Source organism: Bombina bombina, chromosome 3 (assembly GCF_027579735.1).
Source record: "Bombina bombina isolate aBomBom1 chromosome 3, aBomBom1.pri, whole genome shotgun sequence".
Classification (NCBI taxonomy): domain Eukaryota; kingdom Metazoa; phylum Chordata; class Amphibia; order Anura; family Bombinatoridae; genus Bombina; species Bombina bombina.
In genome coordinates, this window is record NC_069501.1 from 687,416,880 (window position 1) to 687,430,995 (window position 14,116).

General features: G+C 35.2%; 1 protein-coding gene across 1 annotated transcript in view; it reads left to right on the top strand.

The window, feature by feature from the left end:
• The window catches only part of CALN1 (calneuron 1), a 761,947-nt gene extending 753,220 nt beyond the window's left edge, over window positions 1-8,727 (top strand). Inside the window, exon 5 of the mRNA XM_053707465.1 lies at window positions 8,367-8,727. Within this exon, the coding sequence (XP_053563440.1) occupies window positions 8,367-8,494 (128 nt within the window). The 3' untranslated portion in view covers window positions 8,495-8,727. The remainder of the gene's footprint in view (window positions 1-8,366) is intronic.
• The last annotated feature ends 5,389 nt before the right edge of the window (window positions 8,728-14,116 follow it).

Below are 14,116 nucleotides of genomic sequence, written 5' to 3' on the forward strand. Positions count from 1 at the left end.
GGTAAAAACAAGACAAACAGCAAATATGCTTAAAGGGACACTACACCCAAACATTTTCCCTCATGATTAAAGTAGAGAACACAATTCCAAACAACACTCCAATCCACCTCCACTACCCAACCCGCCTCATTCCCCAGATACACCTTAAAGAAGAAATAGCAATGCACACAGTGAACCAATCACAGGAGGCATCCATGTGCAGCTACCAATCAGCAGCCACCAAGCATATCCAGATATGCTTCTCAGCAAAGAATACCAAGAGAATGAAGCAAAATAGACAATAGAATCAAACTAGAAAGCTGCCTACAACTGCATGCTCTTTCCAAATCATGAAAGAAAAAAAACTAAGTTTCATGTCCCTTTAAGGGCAATGAAACTAACAGCTTATAACTAGGAAATAGACTACTAAAATAATGACTAGATACATATAGACATAGAACCCATTCAGTTTGTGAGAAGTGAGATACAAACATTTAATCTCTAAGGCATTCCTATTGCAGACTCCTCCAGGGAAGTAATGTGTTTTAATGAAACAGTAGGTACTATCTGGACAAATTACTATCTAGTACTCCTAACGCCTACCAGTATGTCTCGATAAAAAACTATGAGACAGTAGAGTATACTGAAAATACATCCTAAGTTGTAGAGACCACAGTTTTGTACTGGAGTATGTTTTACCATTTAAGCCTTATATAAATAGAGGATTACTCATGGGCCTGACTAGACTAATAATATAGCAAAGAGGAATAATAATAATGATGATGGCTACTCTAAAACCTTAGTACATTTATAGCTGATAGTAAAAAAAAAATTAGGCTTAAGTGCCAGCAAATAATGTATGGCAGTTAGGTGGTATCTAGGCCCTCAATTTTAAAATAGTTTCTGTAGAATAATCCTCCAATATGAACTCCAAAGGTCGCTCTTGGACCTTGCTAAACTTAAAAGCTAAGTATAGGAGGAATGGTATATGGTATAATTATTTTTAGACCAAGGGGAGTCTAGTTGAGGATAGCTTACATTAATAGTCAGATAAAATATAAAGTAAATGGAGCATTGCACTCAGTAATTTGGGAGTGATGTACAATCTATAGGCATACTTCAGAACAAAAAGACAAATAGCTCATGACCAGAAAATAGTGCACCTCTGAGACAATAGTTAGTTATATGTAAACATATATACAAGACTCATTAACTTACAGGTGAAAGGGAACTGATATTTGTTCTTTGTAACATAATTATGATAGTTTCCAAGAGGGAAATAAAGATCTGTTGTGCTAAAATAGGTGCTATCTGGATTACTTGCTATCTAGTAACTGGAGAGCCAACCTTATTTGCTCAACAGAAGATTGCTTTTCTATATGACTGAATAAATGTGCACAAGTTATATGGGCATCAACCTTTCCTCTAATCTTGGTGAAACCAACATAGCTCTCTAAAGTGTAGAGGATTTTAATATCCCCTTTGTCTACAAAAAATGATAGAGCAGAGTTCCAATTTGAAAAGTGTAGCATAAGGAGGGAGAATTGGAACATATCTCTGAATAATACTCAAAAAGGACTAGGATAGCCTGTATAGTGAAACGGTGGTGCTGTTGTTGTATATATTATATATTTCCAGCTTTTTACAGTTAGTATAAAGGAGTATGAAACATAAAAAATCTATTCATCGGCTCACGCAAGTATATAACAGCCTAATCTATAGCGTGGGCAAGTCAATACAGAGGTTATTATTGCCTTGAAAATATAAGAACATAGTAGTAGTGGAGAGAGTGAGCATAAATCCCTAAGATTTCAGGTCTAAAGCTCTTCATGAGGGAGAGTATGATATTTGAGTTTCTGAAATGCCACATTTCATACATTAACATACATTTACATAGATCTACACAAAGACATATACAGGGAGTGCAGAATTATTAGGCAAGTTGTATTTTTGAGGATTAATTTTATTATTGAACAACAACCATGTTCTCAATGAACCCAAAAAACTCATTAATATCAAAGCTGAATAGTTTTGGAAGTAGTTTTTAGTTTGTTTTTAGTTATAGCTATTTTAGGGGGATATCTGTGTGTGCAGGTGACTATTACTGTGCATAATTATTAGGCAACTTAACAAAAAACAAATATATACCCATTTCAATTATTTATTTTTACCAGTGAAACCAATATAACATCTCAACATTCACAAATATACATTTCTGACATTCAAAAACAAAACAAAAACAAATCAGTGACCAATATAGCCACCTTTCTTTGCAAGGACACTCAAAAAGCCTGCCATCCATGGATTCTGTCAGTGTTTTGATCTGTTCACCATCAACATTGCGTGCAGCAGCAACCACAGCCTCCCAGACACTGTTCAGAGAGGTGTACTGTTTTCCCTCCTTGTAAATCTCACATTTGATGATGGACCACAGGTTCTCAATGGGGTTCAGATCAGGTGAACAAGGAGGCCATGTCATTAGATTTTCTTCTTTTATACCCTTTCTTGCCAGCCACGCTGTGGAGTACTTGGACGCTTGTGATGCAGCATTGTCCTGCATGAAAATCATGTTTTTCTTGAAGGATGCAGACTTCTTCCTGTACCACTGCTTGAAGAAGGTGTCTTCCAGAAACTGGCAGTAGGACTGGGAGTTGAGCTTGACTCCATCCTCAACCCGAAAAGGCCCCACAAGCTCATCTTTGATGATACCAGCCCAAACCAGTACTCCACCTCCACCTTGCTGGCGTCTGAGTCGGACTGGAGCTTTCTGCCCTTTACCAATCCAGCCACGGGCCCATCCATTTGGCCCATCAAGACTCACTCTCATTTCATCAGTCCATAAAACCTTAGAAAAATCAGTCTTGAGATATTTCTTGGCCCAGTCTTGACGTTTCAGCTTGTGTGTCTTGTTCAGTGGTGGTCGTCTTTCAGCCTTTCTTACCTTGGCCATGTCTCTGAGTATTGCACACCTTGTGCTTTTGGGCACTCCAGTGATGTTGCAGCTCTGAAATATGGCCAAACTGGTGGCAAGTGGCATCTTGGCAGCTGCACGCTTGACTTTTCTCAGTTCATGGGCAGTTATTTTGCGCCTTGGTTTTTCCACACGCTTCTTGCGACCCTGTTGACTATTTTGAATGAAACGCTTGATTGTTCGATGATCACGCTTCAGAAGCTTTGCAATTTTAAGAGTGCTGCATCCCTCTGCAAGATATCTCACTATTTTTGACTTTTCTGAGCCTGTCAAGTCCTTCTTTTGACCCATTTTGCCAAAGGAAAGGAAGTTGCCTAATAATTATGAACACCTGATATAGGGTGTTGATGTCATTAGACCACACCCCTTCTCATTACAGAGATGCACATCACCTAATATGCTTAATTGGTAGTAGGCTTTCGAGCCTATACAGCTTGGAGTAAGACAACATGCATAAAGAGGATGATGTGGTCAAAATACTCATTTGCCTAATAATTCTGCACTCCCTGTATATAAATTTAACCTGAGGCTTTCAAACAATGACATGGAAGAAATAAACTAAAAAGCAGGGTTATATATTAGCCTCAATTAGAAAAGAGCAGCACATAGGAAACTTGATGCATATATTAGCTAGACCATCAATTGCATCTTTCTGGCAGAGAGGAAGACTTGTAAGTAAAGGAAGGGCTGAGTTGTCTTAGCAAAGTTTACATTAACTGACAACGTGAATGCACTTTTGTAATGTACTGAGATCAGTGCATCAGCAAACGGGTAGAATCATGAAAAGCTTACTGGTATTAGGCACATGAGGTGTGTGAAATGGCAATCTCAGCCCACACCTCTCCTATGCTGCAGCAGAACAAGACTGGGTATGTAAAGCAGGAGAGACTGGGTAAGATAACGTTCGCCACTGCTTCCAGCTGATTGCCGGGATCCATCTGTCTCTCTCAGCGTTACTAAAATCTGGACGCCCTTCCACTTGGCTTGATTTTGCTTGTCGGCCGTATCATCTCGTTCAGTGACTATAACGGGCTCTGTGAGAAGGCCATTGAGCTGCGTGACACTATCCGGTTCGTCTATACCTGGTTTCAACGTAGATAGACTATGTCCAGGAGCGGTTCCAGTAAATTCCGGGTCAACTGAGGGAGCTTGTGACATCTGGCTCCGCAGTATCATCGCCGATACCACTGTGTATGTCTCCGCTGTTTTCTTAGCTTCAGGTGATCGTGTTGTGAAGGCAGCAAGTGATGGGTTGCTCTGGCCCTGAGAGGTATCCTCAGAATAAGCGCAATGGCAGACAGGTAATGGATTCCGATGAGAAGACATTGAAAGGCACTCTGGTGATGTCTCTTGTCGTGTTCTTTCTTGCGTTATGCTATCCTGGGTATCGCTAGCTGTTCTCTTCATTACCGCTATTAGTGTATCGGTAAGGTCTGTAGACAGATTATCAAATTTACAGATCAAATCTTGTAGCAAGACCTGCAGCGACCCCTGAGCCTCCTTATAAAAAATCATTGTGAGGCACTAGGTGGTAGATTGTAAAAGGTTAGCAATTGTATTTGGCGCGCCGGGAGAGGGTGTCGAAGATCTTGCGTGCTAAGGCCTCATCAGTCCGATTCAGGATATAATTGCATCGATAGTCACAAAATTAGGTATTTTCGTGATCAGCCAGCTTTCATGCAGGTAACTGGGCAATATTATATCACATATGTTGCTCTGTTTCAAAGAAATTTTAGATATTTGTAATCTCAGTCTGGAGATCACTAAATTTGCGTCCTCTCCCGGCGCTGGTTGGACACGCCCCCCACCAAGCCTTCTCTTGCTCTTCGACTGCAGGTTTTCACAAGAGAACCTGCAGTCTGTATTTATGAAGCGCCGGTCATCAGAACGCTGCATCTTATTCTCTTCTCCACATCTTGACCGACCGGGGAGGTTGACAGCTCCTGCCAGCGCGTAACTGACTATGCACAGGCATGGTGCGGCATTGCACACAATTGCAAAATAGCACTTGCGTGCAATGTTAAATTCCACCAGCGGAATTCTGTCTGCCAGAGGCGAGCTGTGGTGGACAGGGGAGCAAATGTATGTAATGTATAATGTATAATTGGTCATTGCTATGTCCCTAGGGCTTGTATGGGGGGAGGAGAGGTCTCACTATCTGATACATACTGGCAATATTCATGTCTAAAAACCCTTTCTGCATAGAAGCTACTGATGTAGTCTCACTCTTTAGATTAGCTTTGGTCCCTTGTCATTATGTCCCTAGACTAATAAGAAAGAGCAGTTTTTATTGACTATTGTAGGTACAACGTTGTTTCAGAATCACTGTGTGTAGGGTTTTAACTATTATGCCACTAATGAGGCATGTTTACAAAGAAAAAGAGAGTCAAACTGACAGATTCCAGTTGAAACCGATTCTTTGCCCACACTTCTAGCAAAATATGTTCAGCAGACCAGTTATCTTTATTAGTCAGTTACAATGCTATTTTATTGAGAAGACCTTACTCACTCATATAGCTTTATGTACTGGTCTTTTTGCCCTTGCAGTGAATAATAGGGCTTTGGGAATAGGAGTATAACATCTATAACAGCTGAATATGTTTGCAAGAGTCTTTTTAGCTGATTTGTGCTGTGATCAATTATCTTGAGTAAAGGTCAAGATTTGCTTTTTTGCTTTATTTTGTATCCAGGCCCAAGCTGTGCTTTTTTACACAGTGCTAACGAAAAGTGTTTATTTTGTTGCTTTATTTCACTGACTTTTAAAAAATACAAAGCCTGAGTTTTCTATTGTAACGTATAGCTACCCTTTTTTTTATCTACGGTAATTACATTGCAGACAGCAGTGTTGAATCCTGAATTCCAATAAATATTATAGATCAAAATACTTCATAAATAATTGACAACTAAAAAAATGGAACATTTTAAAATATTTCTGTTTTGATAAATTTGAATATAAAAGTAAAACTACATATTTTTTTCATTATTTCTTTAGGGGTTAATAAATTTAATATAGTAGCAGTGACATTGGGGGCGGCAGATTAGGGGTTAATAAATGTAGATAGGTGTCGGCGATGTTAGGGATGGCAGATTAGGGGTTAATAAAATTTAACTGGTGTTTGCGAGGTGGGAGTGTGGCGGTTTAGGGGTTAATATATTTATTACAGTGGTGGCAATGTCTGGTCTGCAGATTAGGGGTTAAAAATTTTAATTAAGTGTTTGTGATGTGGGGGGGGGGCCTTAGTTTAGGGGTTAATAGGTAGTTTATGGGTGTTAGTGTACTTTGTAGAACTTTAGTTAAGAGTTTTATGTTACGGCGTTAGCCCATAAATCTCTTAACTACTGACTTTTAAATGCGGTAGGAGTCTTCACAGGAGAGGCTGTACCGCTCACTTTTTCAAGCAATCATAATACAGGCATTAGGAAAATCCCATTAAAAAGATAGGATACGCAATTGACATAAGGGGATTTGCGGTATGCGAAAATCACGGAAAAAAAGTGAGCGGTACACCTGTACCTGCCTGACTCGTAATACCAGCGGGTGTTAAAAAGCAGCATTGGGACCCCTCAATGCTGCTTTTTAAGGCTAACGCAAGACTCGTAATCTAGCAGTTAGTAACTACAACATAGAAAATAACGGCTATAAGCCACATCCCATCCGGTGACGTCACTTCCCACTCTCATCACAGTTATCTTTACATAGAGTAAGTAGGAATTCCCCATGATTCAGGTTTTGGGTATGAACTCTAGGGGGTAGATTAATCAAATGTCGAGCGGACATGATCTTCTGTAGCGGATCATGTCCGCCCAACATCGATAAATGCAAACAGCATACACTGTCTGCATTTATCATTCCGCAAGCATTTCTAGTGAAATGCTTGTGCGATGCCACCCCCTGCACATTCGGCCGCTAGCAGGGCGTATCAATCATCTTGATCGTATCTGATCAGGATGATTGTTCTCCACCACCTCAGAGGTAACAGATGAGGTAAGGAACAGCAGTCTTACGACCGCTGCTTCTAACAGTCTCTTATATTTGTATATGCATGTGTTTTTCTATTAGGGTTATAAGTATTTTAAGTGTTTTTAAAAAAGCTCGCCACCTTTTAGTTTGTGGAAAAAAAAGTGAGAAATCTTGTGTGAACATCTTTACAGAATTACACTGGGATTAGAGAAACAATTTCATATACGCCCATGTTTAGCCCATTTTATGAAAACACAATTATGCTTTGTATGTTGTACTTGTGCAACCAGTGTAATTTAATTATGATTTAATATGATTAATACCTGTGTGATTTACATACATATTTTACGTTTTTCATAAAATATTATTTTTGGTAAACAGTATATTTTTGTGTGAATGGTTCAATTATTCATTTTGTAAGATTTTTAAAATACAAATTGTATTGTGCACTTTTGTAATGTATATATCTCCTCCCCATACAAAAATGCAGTATTTGCCCCTTAGTGAGACACCCTGTTTTCAGGGTAAAAAGCGGCTTTAGATTATTCCACCAGGGAAATAGAAATACTGGCGAGCATTCTTTAATAAACTTGCCAGCCCAGAAAACTTTAGATCATCAGGCCCTTAGTACAATAGTCCATATATTTCCTATTTACAACAAAATGTAGTGTCCCATGCTCTCTCTCTCTTTCCCTCTGACAGATATAAAATGTGACAGAGAAGAATAAACCTAATGTTCATAGCTTCCTCTCCCATAAACATTCTAAACCAAGAGAATTTTGTTCCACATGAAGGGCTAGATTACAAATGAGGTGCTATCTTAACAAGTTACAGAACAGATTTTAAAGTTTACCTTGTGTGAGAGAAGGCCAGTTGACCAGAAATACTAGGGAGCTGATTATATCACCTGGGATGTACTTCAGAAATTATATTTTTAATATTATCATTTTAATTTATTATACTTTAAAATTGTCCTGTTACTTTATCTATGTAAACTAGAAACCTGGCCTTCATTAAATGTACCTAATATTTTCACTTGTAAATACTGTATAACAAATGTAAATATGTAATAAAAGCTTAATTTTATGCTAGTCACATTATAAATTGCTGTTAAAAGTCTTGAGAATTGTCATGTGTGTCATTTTGTCACAATGGTACTAAGAAATTGGATATGAAGAACTACATGCCTAACATCTCAATTGTATGATAACACCTCACATATTTATGACTCATTGATTTTAAAAGAATAATTGGTTGATGATTTTAACATCACTGAGTATACATTTTGCTATAAAGGCTTGTTTAGATGGATTGCTATAGGTTACTAAAGCGAATTCTTACAGCACAGTTAATTGGGAAATTTTAAAATGACAAAACTGATTGTGACATCAAATAAATGGTATGACCTACATAATTCTCCCATAATCTTAATTTTCCTCTTTTTTTTCCTTTCAGTACATTCTCAGAAAAACAACAGACAGACCTGTGTACGGAAGAGCCTTATATGTGCATTTGCGATGGCCTTTATAATAAGCGTCATGTTGATTGCAGCCAATCAGATTCTACGGAGTGGCATGGAGTAGACCTTTCACCCCAACACTGTGAACATGAATAATCATGCATGCGCATGCCTCGGAGAACAGTTGTTCTCAAAGAATATTTAATGGGAATTAGCTGTGAGAAGATTTGTTCTGCAAGCAATACAAGGCCAGCAAAGTGACTTGCAGAACAATTAAACCTTCTTGGCAGGGACACAAAAGGGCTGTCTTAATGCTTTAATGGTTTTGTTTCCTAATGCAATAAAAACACAGGAGTTCTGAATTATAGCTTCAAAGATTCTCGATAATATTGCCATTCTATATGTACATACATAAGCATAGACATCATGTTTTATCATATTATCGTATAAACAAATACAGTGCAACCTCCCTCTTTGTTGCGCTGTTTTTTTGTAAGGCGTGCATTGGTTTATATTTTGCACTGCTATGTATAGAAATATCTAACGGCAACCAAGGAAAATTCTGTGGTATTGGATTTTGAATTTTATAATGTATAGCATTAATAAGTATAGGCATATCTAATGAATAACATTTCCTATAGGCCACATTGTTCATTTCCTAATTATTAGAATGGAATGTAAAAAAATGTTCCTATGATAAAATGGTACCTGGTGACTGTGGATAGACTTACATGATGCAGATTAGAAAGGCGTTTAATGCAAAACATATATATATATATATATATATATATATATATATATATATATATATATATATATATATATACATACACACACACAACACAGAGAAAGTCCAGCACTCACTTACAAGCTCTCAGCTAAGATTAAAAGCAAAAATGGAAGGGTTAGTTACTGCATCTGGCCAAATGGGACAAGTCCAGGTACCACATCAAGGTCCTTTCCAAGACCTGGGACCCTAAAACAGTCACACAATGCAAGCTCTCAAACCAACAAGCTGGGAACAAGTGAAGGGTGCACAGGCTTATGTAATCACCCTAGACATATACAAAACATGGAAGGGGACTGTACTCTCAGACAGGACTGGGTACACATCTCATGAGCCTGCAACATGCTCAATGGCACTCACAGGAAGCTGTGCTGTCCCCAGAGAGTCACAGGCAGTTAACCCCAGACAGGTCTGGGTGCAAGAACCATAGGGGAAATTACAAAACAAATCAATACAACACACAGGGAAAGTCTCAGCTCTCAGCTTAGATTAAAAGCAAAAAATGGAAGGGTTAGTAACTGCATTTGGCCAAATGGGACAAGTCCAGGTACCACGCCAAGGTCCCTTCCTTGTTTTGTAATTTTCCTTATGGTTCTTGCACCCAGACCTGTCTGAGGTTAACTGCCTGTGACTCTGGGGACAGCACAGCTTCCTGTGAGTGCCAGTGAGCACCCAGGGCTGAGCATGTTGCAGGGTCATGGGAAGTGAACCCAGTCCAGTCTGAGAATGCCAACCCCTTCCATGTTTTTTATATATATATATATATATATATACTGTATATATATATATATATATATATATATATATATATATATATATATATATATATATACTGTATATATATATATAATTTGGTAGATCATGCCAATTTTGCTCTGCATTACTGACCCTTTATAACTATGCATTTATAACATATCAGTATTTGCGAAGGTTAAATACATAGGCCCAGATTACAAGTGGTGCATTATTATTTTTTCCTGCTCAAGCACTAACTGTGCTCAAGTTAAAAAAAAAATGTGCAGCTATTACAAGTTGAAAATAAAAAGTAGGTGCCAGAGTGAAAGATTCAGGTGCACTAACTTCAGCTAAAGCCAAAGCATTCCTATGCTTTTTATTTACAAGAATTTGTAAAATGTTTTATTTATTTATATATATTGTTGTAAAATATATGTATGTATATATATATATATATATATATATATATATATATATATATACCTATATATTTATATGAATATATACAGATATATATATACATTTTATATATATATATATATATATATATATATATATATATATATATATATATATATATATATATATATATATATATATATTATCTACAGATATATATAGAAATAAGTATTTAAAAATAAAAACAATTTTTCTAAGTGAAGAACATAGGCATGGGAAATATTTGTATTAAAACATATTAAAATTGTTTTAAAATGGTACTGCATATTTTGAGGTATTTGACTGGGAAAGGCTCTAAAATATATATTTATATATGTGGATTTATGTGGATTTCTAGGTATATGTGTTCATATGCATGAATGTGTTCACTTATATATATTTACTTTTATAAATGCATAAATATACACATATACACCTATATATATATATATACGTGCATAAATATACAAGTTCACTTTTATATATAACCTATAACTTTCAACTTGTAATATGAGCATTATTTAATGCTGTCACAATATCCATTGGAAGTATAGGTTGAAATAGAGTGATATTGGCTGTACTAACCCTTCTCTTGTATTTCAGTTTAATCATGGACTTGTAATATCAAGATGCACGCTAATGTTAGCTCGGTCAAGCATTACTGCATATTGCGTCTCGATTAGTGCACCACTTGTAATCTAGCCCATAGGGTCTAACAAACAAGAAAGTGTATTTTTTTAATTGCCCCTTTATGTGGTATAATATATAATGTATAGCAATCCAGTGTCTAAATTTCTAATAAAACTAATACATGTATGGTTTTCTCATAAATCATTGTTATTCCCAATTCCATATCAAGTGATTAGCAATAATGACAATGGCACAAGATGTCTAGTTTTTAATGTAAATATAATTTTTTTTAAGAACTAAATCAATATTGGAAATACAATGAGGTCTAGTTATTTACAATTCAATGTGATTTATTCTTGACCTATGTGTGATGGGTTTGTGATCGAATACAACAGTGGCAATCTGTAGATAGCAAAAGAATGTACTGCTTATGATAGTGCTTACTAATTCAAACTTATATCCATTTAATGGGTTCAAAAGCCATACTTATTTCTCATAATGCACTTCATACTACACTTGCCAGTATTTTATTTCACTCTACTATAATAATCATATTTTGCTTTATACGTGTAAATCTATGCCATCTAAAACATTTTATTTAGTCTATTCTGAAGGAGAAAGTGACTTTAGATATAAATTCTTTATATTTCTCATTAATACTGCCTTTACTTTCTGTTGCAGGCAAATTCACATTCATTTATATTTTAAATGCAGTTCTTCCATCTTAATTTGTAATTGTATGTAAATATTTTGCTTTATGACTATGTTCCATTTTTTATTTTTGTTGTTAATTTCTTTAGTACATTTATGTTTACGTTTAGATCTCAGCTAAAAGATCTTTCTTAAATACTGCAGACTTGTATAATTGATAATATGAAAATAAATGTATATACTGCTGCCAAAAAATAAGACATCAACGGTAATTACTGTTGTCATGAGTTCTTTGTTAGAACTGTTTCATTGAAGTATTCTACTGAAACAATGTTTATTCATGTGAAAATAACAACAAATATAAAATTCTTATACTTGTCTTATTTTTCATCAGTGTTGAAAATATTTAGTTTTCGTGTAACTTATTTTTTTGTGTGTATAGAATAATAGTTATAACATTAAAAATAATGTTCATATCTTTTTCTCTATAGCATTGTAGGATGTATATATATATATATATATATATATATATATATATATATATATATATATATATATATTCGTTGGTTTAAAGTCAATCTAACAATCAATAAATGTAGGTAATTGTGTAAAAATAAGCAGGGTGCTAACTCCTAATAGACACTGGCACAAAAAGAAACTGGGGTAGGTCGATAAGTAGCAAAAAGAAATAGGAATGGCTGTTTTTAAGCCATTAACCTAGATTATTTTAAGATTTATTTCTTTTTAGTGTTCAACTTACATAGACATTCCTTAAATGTATTTAGGATTTAGAACAGCTGAATTGTATAGAAAAAAAATAAATCCATGTTATTTAATAGCAGGGGGGATACCTTCATATATGGAATAATATTAGAAAATCTAATTTATATTATTTAGCAAAAATGGTTGACATAGCAACCAGTTAGAGTGCTAGCATACTACTGTAGCAATTTCCATTGTACTTGCAAGCTATATTTATAATATATTTGAAATGTATTTTGTATTACGTTGAAAAATGTATCCCAAATAACACTGAACAAACATTAATAACCCTCCTATTTTTTTATGACATTCTATTAAATAGTACTATATTAAGGGTATATATATATATATATATATATATATATATATATATATATATATATATATATATATATATATATATATATATATATATTTAAACCTTTACATAAAGTAACAATGAGAAATGTGTTTTAATATCACTGCTAATTTATTTTATTTTTATTGAAAACCTGCAAATTACAATCATAGTTTGCATAAGCAAAATATGACCATATTGATTAAAACTGTATTGCATAAAAGACTATAATTGGTACATTACATTTTGAAAATGTGTTTATATTCATAGACTCAATAAATGTTGCTGGTCTAGCTCTACTTGTTTAAAAATCACAATTTAAAACATTGAAATGTAAAATAATTAAATATAGAAAGAGAAAAAAACTAATAGGTTGAACTCAAATGAAGAAGCCCATAAAAAGAGTATTAAAATCTATGATTTATTGTTAAAATTAAAGCTTTTCATGGAACAAAAATGCTTAACAGAGATGTAGACTAATAATAGGATCTAGCCACAAAGATCCTACTTTGCACCGAGTGGAAATCTCGAAGTTGGCTATCATTAAATGCACAGAAGTATCAAAGTCAGATACTACAAATCACTCACTCAAGTCATTTCAACTCAGTTTATAATTGTACAAATGTCAATTGAAAAAATGGGGTTTATTAAACACAACAATAAAATTAAAATTGAAATAGCTAATTTAGTTTAAGGTTTGGTTTCAGCCAACTTTTAATGGATTACAGAAGGTAAAATAAGCTATTTTTAAATATTTGGTTAGAAATTTGTAACTTTGTGATTAGATGAATAGACTCCATAATTTGATATACTTAAGGGCTCAATTTATCTTTGGAGATCTTTTAGTGCTGGCTCTCATGAGGAAGCCTGCAGCCGAACATTAAGAAGCAGCACACCGCTGTTTTTTAACCTCAATGCCTGCTCTGAGCTTGCAGTTTAAAACCTCCTGGACTAGTTCGACCGGGATGATTGACAGCCCCTGCTCTATTGGGCACCTAATGCAACTACGGATGTTAAAGGCAGGAATACCCAGTTATAAAACTGTGGAAAATATGAGTGGAGTGATGCTCAGTGAATCTCTAACATGATATCCCTTTTACAACAAAGCCCTTCAGTAACCTCTTGAGCATCTATTTATGTAGCCTAATATCGTGATATTTTTAAGATAAATATGAAAATCTGTCCGTACGGTTTCGCATCCATTGATTCTTTCATTGTGGTTAACAGTCTTGCATGTGTAAGCCTGCACAGCAAGGGTTCAAAAGTAGCTGATGCTGCTTAGTACATTGAGCCCTGTAACTTGTTATTTAGCAGTTTCGCTTGTGTTATTAGGGTATACCATGATAGGCAATCATTTGTATATTAATTTGCAGTGATATATAAACTAGTACAAGTACAATGAATAT